The sequence below is a fragment of the Prionailurus viverrinus genome, chromosome F2 (genome assembly GCF_022837055.1).
Source record: "Prionailurus viverrinus isolate Anna chromosome F2, UM_Priviv_1.0, whole genome shotgun sequence".
Taxonomy (NCBI): Eukaryota; Metazoa; Chordata; class Mammalia; order Carnivora; family Felidae; genus Prionailurus; species Prionailurus viverrinus.
In genome coordinates, this window is record NC_062578.1 from 830,685 (window position 1) to 849,132 (window position 18,448).

An 18,448-nucleotide genomic window follows, 5' to 3' on the forward strand; every position below is an offset into this window, starting at 1 on the left:
ATACCCTCCAGTTCCATCCATTGCAACATAGTTGCAAATGGCAAGATTTCATTCTTTGATTGCTGAGGAATACTCCATTATACATACGTACCACATCTTCTTTATCCATTCATCCATCAATGGATATTTGGGCTCTTTCCATACTTTGGCTATTGTTGATAGTGCTGTTCTAAACATGGGGTGCATGTGTCCCTTCAAAACAGCACACCTGTATCCCGTGGATAAATGCCTAGTAGTGCAATTGCAATCCAGTAGTGCAATCCAGTAGTGCAATCCAGAGTGACTGCACCAGCTTGCATTCCCACCAACAATGCAAAAGAGATCCTCTTTCTCCGCATCCTCCTCGCCAACATCTGTTGTTGCCTGAGTTGTTAATGTTAGCCATACTGATAGGTGTAAGGTGGTATCTCATTGTGGTTTTGACTTGTATTTCCCTGATGATGAGTGATGTTGAGCATTTTCTCATGTGTCGGTTGGCCATCTGGATGTCTTCCTTGGGGAAGTGTCTATTCATGTCTTTCGCCCATTTCTTCACTGGATTATTTGTTTTTTGAGTGTTGAGTTTGATAAGTTCTTTATAGATTTTTGGATACTAACCCTTTATCTGATATGTCATTTGCAAATATCTTCTCCCATTCTGTCAGTTGCCTTTTAGTTTTGCTGATTGTTTCCTTTGCTGTGTAGAAGCTTTTTATTTTGATGAGGTCCCAGTAGTTCATTTTTGCTTTTATTTCCCTTTCCTCTGGAGACATGCTGAGTAAGAAGTTGCTGCGGGCAAGATCAAAGAGGTTTTTGCCTACTTTCTCCTCGAGGATTTTGATGGCTTCCTGTCTTACGTTTAGGTCTTTCATCCATTTTGAGTTTATTTTTGTGTCTGGTGTAAGAAAGTGGTCCAGGTTCATTCTTCTGCATGTCGCTGTCCAGTTTTCCCAGCACCGCTTGCTGAAGAGACTGTCTTTATTCCATTGGATATTCTTTCCAGCTTTGTCAAAGATTAGTTGGCCATACGTTTGTGGGTCCATTTCTGGGTTCTCTATTCTGTCCCATTGATCTGAGTGTCTGTTCTTGTGCCATGGTTACCACTGTTTTAACACAGCCCCAGCTTTTTGGTTTTCAAAATAGATTATAAAAGTGTTGTATATGTTCTGTTAAAATTTCAAAGCATCCGAAAAGCATAAAAGTGAATATAGGATAAAAAAACCAAGTGTTCTTTTATAAATCATTCCAGATATAAAATTTCATGTTTCCAAATTTTTTAAAATATGTGTAATAACTTACAAACAAAATTGGATTTATAACCCCACACATTGTTGGGATGTAAAATGGTGCAGTGCCAACACTATGCACCACAGTTAGGTAGTTCCTCAAAAAGTTAAACACAGAATTACTGTATGACCCAGCAAATTACTCCTAGGTTATCTGCGTAAGAGAATTGAAAACATGTGTCCACACAGAAACTTGTATATGGATGTTCATAGCAACAGTTTTCATAACAGCTGAGAAGTGGAAACAACCCAAATGTCCATGAACTGATGAATGGATAATAAAATGTCATTTATCCATACCATGGATTATTCAGCCAAAAAAGGAATATAGTACTGACACATGCTATAACATGGATGAACCTTAAACACATGATGCTGAGTAAAAGAAGCCAGACAAAAAAGACCACATTTAATATTATTCCATTTATATACAATGTCCATAAAAACAGCAAGTAGATCTGTAGCAAGAGTGACTGCTGATGGGCACAGCACATGGTGTACCTGGGATGGTATTGGCATGAGGAAACATTCTGGAAGAAGACAGTGGTGAAAGTTCCACAAGTCTATGAATACACTAAAAACCATGCACTGTACACTTTAAAAGGATGAATTTTTTGGTATGTGACATATCTCAGTTTTAAAAATTAGATTTAAGGGCACTTGGGAGGGTCAGTTGGTTAAGCGTCTGACTCTTGATTTCAGCTCAGGTCATGATCAGGCTCATGGGATCAAGCCCCAAGTTGGGCTCTGCACTGACAGCATGCAGCCTGCTTGGGATTCTCTCTCTCTTTCTCTCTCTGCCCCTCTCCCACCCACAAGCACGCAGTGTGCACACGCTAAATAAATAAATCAACAGTTTAAAAACTAAATTGAAAAATAAAATAAAAATTGTGTCCTGCTGTAAAGAATTTGGGATGCTCATATTATATCACATCTCACATAGAAGGGAGTATAACTCTTTCCATGAGCTGTCAACAATCCTCAACCAAAATACTAGGTACTCATTTTCATGGTAAATATAACTTTTTTATGAAAAATGAGTATACATATATATATACATATGGATGTATATATATAACAAAATACAATTTTAACCATTTTAAGTATGCATTTTGGTAAATATAATTTTAATATGTGCGTATATCTTGATGTCTTCCCATTTAAATACTACCCTGTTGCTATAAATAAAATATAGCTATGGAAGCTTTCTAGTTTTCTGAGATGTGGCCCAAATTTTTCTGCAGATTCACTTTATGCAATCTATAAATTAAGATATATCCTAAGAAATTTATTCTGGCAAAATGATGTTTTCAGATTTTTTTTCATATTTTTTTACCAACTACTGGATGACTTTTTCTGTATGTCCTTTTCCCCCTCTATTTTAATTAAACATATATTTTACAAACTTTAAAAAAAATGAAAATATAAACTTTTGGTGGCATCTACCCATCAGATAATTTTTTTGTTGTTTTAAACATATTTTAAAGGGATGGCTTTTTAGAAAGAATGAGTTTCCTATGCAACAAAGTGAAACCTGATACAAAAATGAATAGGAAAGACTGAAGTGAGAAGAACAATACACTGTAACTGTGCCAAAAGTTAGCTTCGGCACAAAGTCTGTCCCAGTCAGAGGCTGGAGTCATTTCGAGGGATGTGCGTGCTGCCTGAGACGAAAGCTCTAGTTCACAGAGCCATCTGAATCATATCTATTTTTCAAAACAGTAGAGAAGCTGATTTTTTATAAAACTGTTTTTTATTTAATGCATTAAAGTATAAATGTGTAACCGGTCCAAACTTTTAAAATTAGCCACTAGCATCCTCTAGATAAGTAAGCATCATTAAATTCAAATAGAACTTCTCTAAGGCTATATTCATAGTATAGCACTTGTCAAAGAAAATTCCAAGGGAACACTGCTTCCAAAAAGGACTTCATGGTTATAAATTGAAGAAACTTCCATTTGTCCAGATCTTACATGTATCTTTTACACCAGGTTTTCCAGAGTCTCCCACTCCAGTGTGTCTGGCTAAGCCACAGGTAGGCTGCATGGGACAACCCTAACCCACCATAGAACCTTGTCTTCTTGGAGTCTATGGACTCCACACAACAGAAACTCTAAAACTTTAGGAAAATCGATAAACACTTGGTCACTCTCTGGAAAGTGTTATTTTCCTGTTCTGTATAAAGATTCATCTTTTCATCATACCTTTAACTTGACTCTGTTCCTTCACAAAGAAGGTCACTCTGGGGTTAAAATCTTGTCTTCAACTGGGAAATTTTTGAACAGAAAACAGCATAGAAGTTAATAGCCTAAGGGCACTTGGATGGCCTAGTCGGTTAAGTGCCTGACTCTTGATCTCGGCTCAAGATCTTGGGGTCGTGAGATCCAGCCCTACGTAGGGTTCAGCGTGGAGCCTGCTTGGAATACTCTCTCTCTCTCTCTCTCTCTCGCCCCTACCCCCCTCAAAAAATAAATAAATAAACTTTTAAAAAAAGAAGCTAATAGCCTAAACAATTAGCAATATGAATAATTACAAGAGCATCAGATGCCCAACATGTTGAGTACTTATTCTGAGCATAGGAACCCTAGTAGATGCTGTACTCACAGTATGTTTTTCACCCCTTGCAGTAACACAACAGGTGTGTACTGATCTCTCCCAACTTTACAGAAGAGGAGACGGAAGGTGCAGGAATTAAGCAAACTTTCTTAAGGTTTCACAGGATATAAAATGCAGAACTAGAACAAGAGACAGGTCTTGTTGCAAGGCCCATGCTGTACGCACTCCGTCGTAAACGAGGGGCTTGAGCAAAGTCTTAGCTTTGCCTTTGAAATGTAGTCAGGTCTAAGGTGAGAAATGGACATATTTATTGGTGTAGAAAATTACTGTTTGCCCGCCAACCTTGCATTTCTCCAGACTGCAAATAGGAAATGAGCATATCAAGTGTGTTAGGTCAGATTTCTGCAGTGAAGTATGTAGGTGTTTGTGATAGCTGGGTGTCAGTTCCTCATCCGCCAAGTCTCTTGACCACTTTGTCTGGGCTGGCACTTCTCTGCAACCAGGACAAATTGATGCCCACCCACTGGGGAGCTCACATCAAACAGTGAGAGGACGGCAGAGGAACATGAGTCAGGTGGCATGCTCCCGGAAAAGAAAGGAGCCAGGCCAGGAGCAGGAAGTACTGGGCACGTGGCAGACAGAGAGCAAGAGGCAAGTCTGTGTCCCATGTCCTTCCTGCCACCCCACCCACCCCCGGGGAGAGACATCATGGGCCCACCCCATTCCTTAGTCTTGGGGAAGGGCAGTGAGAGGTCAAATGAGCTTACCTCTGCACCTTCCCTGACAGCTTTTCCTGACCTTAGGCAGCCCTGGGTCCCCCAGCCCTGTCCGTCACTCACACAGACAGCTGCAACAGGGTACTTCTCAGAATTAATCAAGAGTAAATTTTCACTAGGCAATCCCTTTTTACCATGTGTTACCCACATTTTGCTTATTTGTTTGCTTGATTTTGACCCAAAACCTAAAAATTCACAGGAATGCTATTGAGCTTGGTGTTTGTCACAGGCCATGCCCTACGATTCTATTGAAATTAATTTGAGGAACCCAAAGGGGGTGGGGAGGTGCTTGTGTTGTCTAGTGCAAGCTAAGACCCTCATCTTCAGGTTCTGAGTTCAGTTTTGTTAGCTGCTAGATCCTAAGCACCTAAAACTTGCTGTTAAACATTGAAAGAAATAAGAATATATAGATATTTACTCACACATGCATTCTATCTTGTTGAGAGAGCAAAATCTAAGAAGGCTTTGTGAGATTTGTGTGTATGTGCACACGTGCATGCATACCAACTAAAACGGGGGAGGGGGGGGTTTAGTGTGATAAAATGTAAATAGCATAAATTTTCCACCTTAACCATTAGTAGTGTCATAGAGTACATTCACACTGTTCAACATCCATCACACCCCTCCAGCTCTAGAATGTTTCCGTCTTCCCAAACTAAAACTCCATGACCATTCAACACTAACCACCTGTTTCCCACCCCCTCAGCCCTTAGCAACCATCATTCCACTTTCTGTTTGTACAAGTTTGATTGCTCTAGGAACCTCATGAGTGGAATCATATAATATTTGTCCTTGTACGTCTGGCTATCTTTTTTACTTTAGATAGCTTATTGATAATTTTTCTTCTTATGAGTAATACATACCTATTTGGAAAAAGATAGGAAACACATAAAAGCCAAAGGAAGAAAGTGTTACTTCTAAGCTGCACTCAGATAACCACTAAAATCATTTGTATATCTTTTAGTATCCTTTTCTTTTGGCTTATTACACGTAGGTATGTGCATAGATACATACATAGAGAAAGACATTATAGTTTGTTGCCTGCTTTTCCATTAGCAAGGTATCAGAAACATTTTCCCATTTTCTTAAACACTTCTATGTAACCACTTCAATGGCTGTACAATATTTGATTGGAGGGGCGCCTGGGTGGCGCAGTCGGTTAAGCGTCCGACTTCAGCCAGGTCACGATCTCGCGGTCCGGGAGTTCGAGCCCTGCGTCAGGCTCTGGGCTGATGGCTCAGAGCCTGGAGCCTGTTTCTGATTCTGTGTCTCCCTCTCTCTCTGCCCCTCCCCCGTTCATGCTCTGTCTCTCTCTGTCCCAAAAATGAATAAACGTTGAAAAAAAAAATTTTTTTAAAAAATGATTGGGGAGCTGTATCACAATGTAATGGACAAACTCTTTCCTGTTCTTGCGCGATTTCAAAGGCCCGCTTGTCTGTGTGACAGTGTCTTCCCCATCCGAATCAGCACACATCCTGAATGGTGTCTCCTTGGCATTAGGGATAGTACCTGTTAAGCAAAACTGCACATGCCCAGATCATGAACAGGCACTTAAGTGATGAATACCATCAACAGCATCTTTTTTTTTCCCAGGACAGCAGGGCTTTTCAGCTTGATTGACACCATGTGGCCTCCAGCCATGCCTCTGAAAGCACCTGGCCGTGGCCAAGCCCATGAAGAGGTAAGCCAGCATCTCAGGGGCTTCCCCTGACTGACACCTGCACCATGCCAGGTGCTGAGTCAGGCCCCACCCACAGTTCACATCCCCGAGAAGCCGAGGTCCAGTGACTATCAGCCAGGAGGACAGAGATTCAGACTAGTTCACCTCAGTCTAAAGTCCAGCCTCTGGCTGCTTTCTTTGCTATGCCACACTCCATTCTTCTTGAGGTTAATTTATGACGATGTCTTAAAACCACAACCACTGCATGCCATTGTAACAATTAGGGTCTTAGCCTCGTACTAAATAAGACACAGGGTGTTTTCCCCTCTGCCTCCCAGATACTGTTAGAACCAACATTCAGTTACCAATTAGAGCACAAACTCATATAATGTGGTGAATAAAACCCATGGTATTGGTACAACTGCCCGGTTAGCCAGGGATTTCCCTCCTACTGCATCAAATTGTTTGTGGTAGTTGCTCACAGGTAGTAAAACTGACTGATTAAAATGTGTCCCTTCTTCACCATCCTCAAATATATCCACCAGACTGGCCAGCGGCTGCTTTGGGCCATAGCTCTGAAAGCTAAAAACTGGGGACTGTCTTGTTTGTGTGGTAGCTGAGTTCCTAGCAGACTGCTAAGACTATAACTCTGTACTGTGCTAGACCAGTAAACAGTTGTCAACAGTACCCATGTTTTTTTAAAAGGGAAGAAGTGTACTTATTTATTTATTTATTTATTTATTTATTTATTTTTAATGTGTATTCATTTTTTGAGAGAGAGAGAGAGAGCATAAGTGGGGCAGGGGCAGGGGCAGAGAGGGGTGGGGGAACACAGAATGTGAAGCAGGCTCCAGGCTCTGAGCTGTCAGTATGGAGCCCGATGCAGGGCTCGAGATCATGACCTGAGCTGAAGTCAGACACTTAACGGACTGAGCCACCCAGGCGCTCAGAGAGGAAGAAGTTTCTAAATGGTGTTTTCAGATATACTCTGAAGAATGGTTTGTTTTTGTTTTTGTTATTTAATTTTTTTAAGTTTATTTATTTACTTAGAGAGAGAGAGAGCTCGGGAGGGGCAGAGAGGGGGAGAGACAGAATCCCAAGCAGGCTCCACATTACCAGCGTGGAACCTGATCCAGGGCTCGAACTCACAAACCATGAGATCGTGACCTGAGCCAAAATCTAGAGTCAGATGCTTAACCACCTGAGCCACCCAGGTACTCCTGAAGAATTTTTGTTTTTAATGAAATCTTGAATCCGTAGTAAATTCAAAAATTGTAAAAGTTCTTATGTTTGTTCCCAGAGATAAACAACATACCAATTTCTTATATAACCTTCCAGGGAGATAGAATGCATCTGTGAATAAATACCTATATATTAAGGAGGAGATTTTAATAATGTATTTGAATCTTTACCAGCACACTTATGTTTGCCTTTGCCTTCCTTTTAAACAGGTAGAAACTCGTGTGCCTCCTCCTAGCTTCTGTTACATCCTCTCTGCTCATCCAAGTGTGGGACAGATTGATGTCATAGAAGAAGACCGCATTTCTAAGCTTTACCAACCTCCAGTTACCCGCTTCTTAAGAGAAATTCTTCAGGTATCGTCTGTGTTTCTAATAGGGTCTTTAACTACTTTCACTGTATGTATGTGTTTTGTGTCATGTTCTAATCATTTTCAATGCCTTTACAGACCGATGACCGCAGTACACGTTGCAGTTTCTATGCCAGAGTGATTTATCAAAGATCACAGGTAATCGATCCCTCTCCCTCTCTTTCCGATAAGGTGTTAAAAAGTTTACTGAAGGATAACCCCTCGTAGAAATTAATGGAGTGCTAAAATGGAAAAGCATTTTTAAAATCCAGTTATGCGTGCTCCTAGCCTAGGCAGCAGTATGTCCATTTCTTGTGCAGGTGCAGCCTGCCAGCCAGTGTGGTATGTCCTGGGTGTGAAACAGCCTAGGCATAGCCTGCCTGAGAAGGTCTCAGCCCCGCACTGCGCGTTCCTTTCTGGCACACAGGCAGGTCGTAGGAAGGGGGTAAAGGGAGGACTCTCAGGACTGAGCTCAGCCCCTGCCAGAACTGTCCAAGAGCTCTGAGTTAGCGACAGGTGACGGAAGCCCTGTGGCCCCTGGGAGGCTTTGGCAGTCCTGGGGAGATGCTCATTTGCCGCCTTGCCACTCAACAAATCAGCTAGGAGCAGAAAAGGGAAAGAGATGTTTTTGGTAAGCGGAACACCTGCCGTAAGTTCTGCCAGGAAAAAAAAACCTCTGCTGGACCTTAACTCAGAGAGGAACATCCATGCAGATCTGTCACCGGAGGAATACAGACCATCCCGCTGTTCAAGCCTCGCTTTCCTTTTCTCCGTTCACCTCTCAATCATTTGACAGTGAATTGATACCCCTCCTGAGGAATAAGAGAGTGACTGACATCAGTCATTCACAGTGCTTCCTATGAGCCACCCAGTATTTGGCTCAACAGGCAGGGCGACAGGCCCTCACTATATCCAGGTACCTGAGGTGCCTCTTACCTTCCAACCCTGAAGCAAACCGAAGGCTGACTGCAAATTCCCCCCACCCACCGTCTGCAGGACACTTAGTATGTTAAGACATGCTTGGCACCCGGCACATTGCCTATTATTCTAACACACATTCCAGGTCGTATGACTGTGTCATAGGCAGTGGTTCACTGTGCAGCTGCCATTTACTCTGCAGATAGACTGCTGTCCTCGGGGGCAATATAGCGCACGTTGGTGCCCGTAGAGGCTCACCTGCCCACAGCCCCAGCTGACAGCAGAGGTGGGAAGTAAAGAGAGAAGGTGTCCGATATACCATAGCTAAGTCTCACTGCTAGCCCCAGTGGACAGAGAGAGACAAACTACAGGTCGTCTGCCTCACTGCATGAAGGAGCCTTGCCTTCTGGCCAATTGAGAACACTGATACCCTCCTATCCTGAGTTTTCTACCAAGAAATAGGCTTCCATTAGCACAGGTGCAGCCTGCCAGCAAGCGTGGGTTTCAGTGGGAGTATGTACCGAAGGATTGGTAGTACTTAGGTGACAGGGGCTTGGAACCCAAAGGAACAGATTCCTCAATGCGTTATAATTCTCTGTACCTCCTGTGTTCTGCTTTTGTGGGGCAGAGAATCACCAGAAACCAACTTCCTCGGGGAGGAATTGAAATAAGCTAGGTCCTGGGGCCACAGTGTGGTCCAGCCAGTCACCTGTACATTACAGTGCTGGTTGACTTTAAGAAGGGCATTAGTAGTCACTGCAAGAACCTGAGTTTTTAAAGAAGATTCTATTGTATCTCCATTATACAAATGGCCAAGTCATGCAGGTGAAAAAGATATTTACCTTTTTTTTAATGATTTTATCTTTAAGTAATCTCTACTCCTAACTTAGGCTCAAACTTACAACCCTGAGATCAAGAGTTGCACGCTCTACCCAACTTAGCCAGCCAGGTGCCCCCTTGACTTGTATTTTGAATAAAATTATTCTAACCTTTTAGATTAATAGTAATTATAGATTCATGTAGGCTGCAAAGAAATAGTGTCCTCCCATGTAGCCTGCCCTGTACTAACTTCTCATACCCAGAGTAGCCACCATTTAACACCCTAACCAAGAAAGTGACATCAGCCACTAATCTGGTGTCATCTTCATAATTAGGTCATTTCATGATAGTTACACAAATGAGACCACACAATATATATCAGTGATGTCTCCTAGGCCAGCTGCACAAAGTACCAAAAGCTGGATCGCTGAAAACAACAGAAATATATCATTTCACATTTCTGGAGGTTAAAAGTCTGAAATCAAGGAAGGTATCAGCAGGGCCATGCTCTCTGTGACGGCTTCAGGGAAAATCTCCTTGCCTCTTCCAGCTTCTGGTGTTTGCTGGCAATCCTTGGCGCATACACGCATCACCCCAGGCACATGGCCGTCTGTGTCTTCACATGGCCTTCCCTCTGTGCCTATCAGAATCCAAATTTCCTTTTCTTTTAAGGACACCAGTCATATTGGATGAGGGCCTGCTGAAATGATCTCCTCTTAACTTGGTTACATTTATAAAGACTTTAGTTTCAAATTAGATCACATTCTGACATACTAGAGTTAGGACTTCAACCGATCTTTTTGGAGGGACACAATTCAACCTGTAACAGCTCCTTTGGGAGCTATTTGGTTGGGATTATTTTTCCCCCAATTAATAAAATTCTCTAGAGATTCATCCAGAGAACTAATAACGTTGAACATCTTTTCATGTGTTTATTTGCCATCTGTATAACTTCTTTGATGAAATGTCTATACATGTCTTTTGCCTATTTTCTGTTTGGATTATTTGTTTACTGCTGAATTTTTATTTATTTTTTCAATATGGCATTTTCTTTTACATTTATATTTTTATTTTTTATATTTTGGTTAGATAACATACACTGCAGTATTGGTTTCAGAAGTAGAATTCAGTGATTCATCACTTACATATAATACCCAGTGCTCATCACGAGTGCAGTCCTTAATGCCCATTACCCATTTAGCCCATCTCCCACCCATGTCCCTCCATCAATCCTCAGTTTGTTCTCTCGTTAAGAGTCTCTTGTGGTATGTTTCCCTTTCTTCTCTTCCCGTCCCTCCTTTTCATATGTTCATCTGTTTTGTTTCTTAAATTCCAAATATAACTGCTGAATTTTTTAAGTTCTTTATATAATCTCTATACAAAGCCTTTGTCAGATATGTGATTTGCCAATATTTCTCAGGGTCTATAATCTGTGTTTTCATCCTTTCAACAGGGGTTTTGCAGAGCAGAGTTTTTCAGTTTTATGTGGTCAAATGTATTAACTTTCCCTCTTATAGATCATGCCTTTGTCATTAAGTCTAAGACAAGTCAAGTCTCTTTGCCTAGTCTTAGGTCCCAAAGTTTATCTTTTTTTTTTTTTAATGTTTACTTATTTTTAAGAGACAGAGAGCACGCGCTCAGCGCGCGCGCACACACACACACACACACACACACACACACACACACGTGAATGGGGGAGGGGCAGAGGCAGAGAGACAAAAAGAATCCCAAGCAGGCTTCTCACTGTCAGCACAGAGCCCAGGATGGGGCTGGATCTCACAAACTGTGAGATCATGACCTGAGCCCAAATCAAGAGTCAGATGCGCAACTGACTGAGCTACCCAGGTACCCCCCAAATTTATGCTTTATGTTCTTTTCCAGAAGATTTATAATTTTACATTTGAGTATGCTGCATTTTTGAGTTGGTTTTTTAATAAAGTGTGTAGTTTAGGTCAAAGTTCATTTTTTTTTTGCATAGAGATGTCCAGTGTTCCAGCATTATTTGTTGATAGGTTGTCCTTCCTCCATTGAATTGCTTTTGCAACTTTGTCAAAAATTAATGGGGCATTTTTGTGTGGAAGAGATCTTTTTTTGTTGTTGTTGTTCTTAAGTAGGCTTCACACCCAGCGTGGAACCCAACACGGGGCTTGAACTCACAACCATGAGATCAAGACTTGACTGAGATCAGGAGTCGAACACTTAACTGTCTGAGCCACCCAGGCGCCCCAGAAGAGATCCATTTTTAATAAAATTTTAGTAATAATAATGGTACTACAGCTTTCAATTAGTTAGTTATTTGTGTCTTTTTACAGAGGATATTATTTGTTACTGATTTTATTCATAACCCCAATGGTAACAATAAATTGATAGTTAATTTCAAAGGAAGTTAGACCATTTTGGCTCATCAAGAAATTAAAAAAGAGACAGTAAGCCAAATCCAGGGTATTTACAAAGAGTATCTAAAATCTTTGAATGCTGTCAGAAGAACTCCCAACTATAGATAATCTTATAGAAGTCTTTGCCCTTCCTGAGATATCTACCATTTTTTAAAATGTGATTTTGCTAGTTGTTCCCCTAAAATCATTTATAATTCCATGGTCCAATACAGGATCTTGCATTGCACTTAGCTGTCATGTTTCTTTCCTCTTCAAATAGAACGTTTCTGCATCTTTGCTTATTTTTTAGGACCTTAACATTTTTGAAGAATAGAGATCAGTTACTTAGCATATCTCTCCCTTTGGATTTGCCTCATGTTAGCTCATGACTAGATTCAAGCTATGCATTTTTTGTCAGGAATACCACATAAAAATACTGTCTTCGTATCAGAAAGCACACAGCTGATTTGTCCCAGTGCTGTAATATTTTATCAGCTGATTACAATGGTGTTATCTAAGATGCTCAAAATCACTCATCATCAGGGAAATACAAATCAGGACTACCATGAGATACCACCTCACACCTATCAAAATGGCTAAAAGTAACAACACAGGAAACAACAGGTGTTGGCAAGGATGTGGAGAAAGGGGAACCCTTTTGCACTGTTGGTGGGCGTGCAAACTGGTGAACTCTGGAGAACAGTGTGGAGGCTCCTCAAAAAGTTAAAAGTAGAACTACCCTACAATCCAGCAATTGCACTACTAGGTATTTATCCAAAGGATACAAAAATACAGATTTGAAGGGGCACATGCACCCCGATGTTTATAGCAGCATTATCAACAATAGCCAAATTATGAAAATAGCCCAATATCCACTGACTAATGAATGGATAAAGAAGAGGTGGTTGATATATATAATATTAGTTGTGAAAAAGAAATCTTCCTGTTTGCAATGACATGGATGGAGCTAGTGAGTATTGTGCTAAGTGAAATAAGTCAGAGAAAGACAAAGACCATATGATTTCACTCATATATGAAACTTAAGAAACAAAACAAATGAGCAAAGGGGGAAAAAAAGAGAGAGGCAAACCAGAAAACAGACTCTTAACTATAGAGAACAAATAGGGTTGCTAGAGGGGAGGTGGACAGGGAATGGGCTTAATGGGTGATGGGTGTTAAGGAGGGCACTTTGATGATCACTGGGTGTTATATAGAAGTGATGAACCACTAAATTCTACACCTGAAACTAATAACATACACTGTATGTTAACTAACTGGAATTTAAAGAAAAACTTTTGAAAAAAAAATATGGTGTTTTCTAGTTTTCTCCACTCTAAAGTTAGTAACTATCTTATCCATATAAAGGAAGATATTTGGGTGGGACATGGGTGGGAAGATATTTGTATGTAGGAAGATACATTGAGACTATGTAAATATCCTATTTTCATCAAACTTTTACTCACTCATTTTAATATCCATATGATTCTTGGCCTGAATTATTACTCTGATAGTGACCTAATGGTAGTTTTCTAACTCTAGCTTACCTTCTATATTTATTAGTTGCATTCAGCTATACTTAGGAGCTTTTTATTTCCTTGATTTAATTATGTATTCACTTACTTATATCAGTATGGACCAGTGAATTCAGTTTTTATTCAATGAGTTATAATCTTACTGTTGTTTATTTGGATGTTCAGATTTACCAGATTCAGGCTGGCTCATGTGCCCTTTGGGCATGTTCCTGTATCCTTTTAAGTACTTGCTTGCTGTCTGACACAATAAGATGTTTCAGACTCACCTTGTGCTTTCTCTGCTCTGGAAACAGCCATCTCTTCAAGGAGCCCTGGTTGATTTTAATGGAAAACAGCATTTAAACAAAGGTCTGGTAACTAGATGGGCTCATTGCCACTGGCATGTTATTGCCTTCAGACCCTCTCAGTGAACAGAACAAGGAAGTATTACGTGTGTAAACCCATGCACACATACACATAAATCTGTATCTCTTTCCATCTCTCCATCTATATCTGAAATCTTAATTTTACACCAATATCTCCAACTGTAGATCATTACCACAGAATGACTTTAGCTTTTCCCCATTTCCATGTTTATAACTCCCTTATCTAATAGTGAGAAACCTGGCTCTCATTTTCCTCCATATAATTTACTCTAATTTCCTATGTGTAATCAGCATTTCAACCAGGTGAGCTCCCCATTGACCCAAACCCACAGCTCCTACCATGCAAGTCACTTTCTCTGCCCATTCCTGTCAACCAGCCAAATGGAATCCTCAAACTGACCATGCCATCAATCCACGCAAGCAACACCAACTGAACCTCAAGCCAGCCAGGTTGTCATGGTCCAGCCCTACTGACTACAAGGGTCTTCCCAGGCAAATCCTTGGCCTCATTGGATCTACTAAATCCTAAACTCTGACCAAGGGTAAAGGGCAGAATACCACTATAATGAACTTTAAAAGACATTACAACTTTTGCAGATGAAAGAAAATTATAGGGGTGCCTGGGTGACTCAGTTAGGCGTCTGAGTCTTGATTCCAGCTCAGGTCACAATCTCACAGTTGGTGAGTTGGAGCCCCATATTGGGCTCTGTACTGACAGTGCAGAGCCTGCTTGGGATTCTCTCTCTCCCCTTCTGTCTCTGTCCTCTGGCTCTCTCTCTCTCTCTCTCTCTGAAAAATAAATGAACTTAAAAAAAAAAGAAAATTATTATCAGGTCCAATTGTTTGCTAGTGACCAAGACACGTAGATTCTATTATATACTTGAAAGAATAAAAAAGAAAAAGAAAAATTGTTGCAGATACAACAGTTATTTTATACCTGCTTTATACCACGGCCCTATGCAAAGTCTGAGGTCAGTAATAAATATTCCTGTCTTAGTCAGTTTGGGCTGCTATGGATTAAGCAGCAGCAGTTCATTTCTCACAGGTCTGAGTTCAAATTGCCAACATGGTCAGGTTCTCAGTGAGGCCCCTCCTGTTGATTTACAAAAGGATATGTCTTTGCATCCTCGCAATGTGGAAGGCAGGAGAGGAGACAAACTGCCTCATGTGTTACAAGGACCCTGATTCCACCATCAAGGTGACACCCTCATGACCTAATTACCTCCTGAATACCGCACCTACCATTACGATCACACTGGAGGTCAGGAATTCAACTTATGAATTGAGGATGTGGGAGTGGATGTGAACATTCAGTTTATAACAATCTCTGATCCCTAGGAAACCTACGTCTAACAGGAGAGAAGAATGTGTGTGGACTAAATATAAGACAGTGTGGTAATTCACATTCTGGGTATGGGAACATGAGATCTGGACAAAAAGAGCAGTGAAATCTCCCTGAGTAGGTCAAGGACAATACATTAGTGCCAAGGAAGGGCAGACTGTATCCCAGCAAAGGAGCCCTTTAAACAAGTACAGGGTTGGGGTTCCCAGGGCTCAGCCGTGTCAATCAGGTTGGATTGTTTGCTAGTGACCAAGACACGCAGACTCTATTGCATATTTGAAAACATTTGTGGGAATGATATCTAAAATAGTGTTGTAATAATCATCTAACATTATTGCTTTTAAAAGTTTGGATATTAGGGGCGCCTGGGTGGCTCTGTCGGTTTAGCGTTCAAATTCGGCTCAGGTCATAACCTCACAGTTCGTGAGTCCGAGCCCCACATCGGACTCACTGCTGTCAGCCTGTCGGCTCACTTCGGATCCTCTGTCCCCTCTCTCTCTCTGCCCCTCCCTTGCTTATGCTCTCTCTCTCAAAAAATAAGTTAAAAACATTAATTTTCTTTTAAGTCTTGGACGTTAGAATAGCTATTAAAGTTAATAGACTTGACTGTGTCTTTGAATTGTAACTAAATGATTTGCTTCTTCCGCAGCAAAGGGAGATTTGGCTGATGGTGACTGATGTCACCCTGCAGATGCAGGATGAGAATAACTCTGGCCTCCCCAAAACTGTACCAGTCTGTGTGGCCCCCTCATGTGTGCTGAGCCAGGAAGTCGTGGAAGCGCTCGCCGAGGCTACCCCTCACAGCTTCCTCTTCAGGGACACTCTCCGAGCCCAGGGTATGCTTTCTTCTTCCCAGTTTTGACCCAGCAGACACTGATAAACGCCACAGAATGGCATTGTGGCTTGTCAGTGCCTCTGACTTACTTGGAACTGCGTCCCTTCATGAAGCCAACTGCGGACGTAGTGTGTGGAGTAGAAGAGACCCGTGGTACCAGCCTGGGGCTTCAAATGACCCCTGTCATGGCCACCTGGACAGAACTAGAACACTTGCAGTGCTGACACCTCCTGTGAAAGATGCCGTTGGTCACTCAAAGATGGTCTCTTGGTGGCACACTTTATAGGTGCAAAAGCCACCTGAAGCCATTGCCTGAAACATCACTTTTTAGAACAAACAAATGCCTGGAACATTATAAATATATGCTTAGATCAATCAGCTCTTTTTTTCCAGGAATCAAATTAGAATCCTGCCTAAACTACATATTTTTTATTTGATTGAGGTGTAATTTGCATACCACAAAATTCACCTTTCCAAATTGAATTTGAATCTAGTATTTGTGTGCTTTTCCAGCTTAGCACACTGGTGGCTTTAGGACTTCCTTTCTGCACAGTGGGTGTGTCGTAGGACACAAGGGAGGGGCCGCAAAACTGTGCCCTCTGCCCACACAGCCTGTAGGAGGCTGGCAAAGGACACTGTCCTCACTGGGAGGAAAACTCACTTTCTCTTCAGTGCTTCCATAATCCGAAGTGTCTCTGTCGGCAGGTCAGATTGTTTGTGTTGAACGAAGTGTCCTTTTGCTTCAAAAGCCCCTTTTGGGTATGGCCTCCAGTGCTCCCTCCTGTGAACTGACCAGCCCTGTGAAGCTCAATGAACTGGATTCTGTCACTCAGGTCAACTCCATTTGCAGCGTTCAAGGTGGGTAGTCAAGTCAATCCTGGTGGAAATGGAAATGATATTTACATTTTGTTAAATATCATAATTCATATTCATTTCCTCATTCCTTAAGCAAGTATTTATTGTTGTCTCACATGTTCCAGACTTTGGATACATAAGGAACAAAATCAGAAGAAGTTCTTGCCTCTTCGACTCACAGTCTATATAGAAAGACACCAGTCAGCTATGCACACGATCAGACTTGGAACTGCAGCGTTCAGAGTGCTCCAAGTACTGATTGCTGGGACCTCACGTTGTTAGGGAGGTCACTGTAGCTGCCCCAAGGACAGGAGCTTTGTGCTGCAATCTGAAGCAGGAAGTAGCTAAGTAGGTGAAGGAGTAGAGGCAGGAAGAATGTCTGAAGGGAAAAAACCAGGACACGTAAAGGCTGCTGACAGGGCAGTGTCAGGGAGCACCAGAGTTTGGAAGGGGGCCGGAAAGGCATCTGGATGGAGGGAATGACTGGAGACTAGGCTGAGAGGCCAACCACTGCCCAAGTGGGTGGCCCTGGCAGGAGTGTGTTCTGTCATTGACAGGAGGGTGATCCAGTGTTTGTCTCTGCAGAGCAGAGTGGAAGGGCCAGGGCCTTGGGTAATAGCCAGTGGGAGGCCAAGCAGCAGTCCCAAGGCATGAGATAAGGGAAGAGGTGAAGTAAACATGGAAGAGGGTTTAGTTGGGGGAAACTGACAGGTTGGGTAGTGAATTCAGTACAGAGGAAGCAAGGCACAGATGAAGGCTGGGGACATACCTGGTGACGTCTGAGATCCCGGTTTAGGCCGCAAGGTGATAGTAGAGCTGTTGAAGGGAATCGGACATGGCAGAAGAGGCCAGCTTTGAGAGCACAATTTTAGCTATGTCTTGACGAGTTTAGATGTTTTGATCCATCCGAAAAGACATTTCAGTAGCTGATTGGATATGTGAGTCTGGGGCTCAACATAGCATTAATATTCTCCTTTTTAACTTTTTAAATTTTTTAGTGAAAAAAGTAGTGCCTGTCCAGTGGAACTAGTGAAAGATGAATAAAGAGAAAGAGAAATTATTTCCTACTGTGCACCTGCCATGCTGCACTCTGTACACACAGGAGCACATGCCTTTGCCCCCTTCAGAGGGAGTGTGTGCGACTGCACGACTTTGTAAAACACATTATCCTGGCGCTTGCTTTCCTCACTTAGGACTCTAGCAGGGATGTCCATCCAGATGGGTAGATAAAGATCTAACTCAAGATATTAATTGTTGCATAATATTCCCTCCTACGAATAAACTGTCTCTCCACTGATGGACATCAAACATGTTCCCCTGTTTTTGCAATTATAAACAAGGCTGAAATAAACACGCTTTACATCAATCCCTACTGATTTCTTTGCAGGAAGATTTCAGGGTCTTAGGGTTCGTGTATTTTTTAAACAACTTTACTGAGGTATAACTTACATCACTACAATTCATTCATTTAAAATGTTTTAGTATGTTCACAGATATGCAACTGTCACTACAATCTAATTTAAAACATTGTTGGGGCACCTGGCTGGCTCAGTCGGTAGAGC

The 18,448-nt window shown here is 41.7% G+C and overlaps 1 protein-coding gene across 7 annotated transcripts in view; it reads left to right on the forward strand.

Moving 5' to 3' along the window:
• The window catches only part of SPIDR (scaffold protein involved in DNA repair), a 509,126-nt gene that overhangs the window by 463,364 nt on the left and 27,314 nt on the right, over positions 1–18,448 (forward strand). For all 7 annotated transcript variants that reach the window (XR_007148501.1, XR_007148502.1, XM_047841985.1 and 4 more), the window contains 5 exons: positions 6,191–6,278; positions 7,709–7,852; positions 7,945–8,004; positions 15,846–16,032; positions 16,737–16,889. Coding sequence is in view for 5 of the 7 variants with exons in the window: in XM_047841985.1 (XP_047697941.1) it covers positions 6,191–6,278; positions 7,709–7,852; positions 7,945–8,004; positions 15,846–16,032; positions 16,737–16,889 (632 nt within the window). In the remaining 2 variants the exon portion in view is untranslated. The remainder of the gene's footprint in view (positions 1–6,190; positions 6,279–7,708; positions 7,853–7,944; positions 8,005–15,845; positions 16,033–16,736; positions 16,890–18,448) is intronic.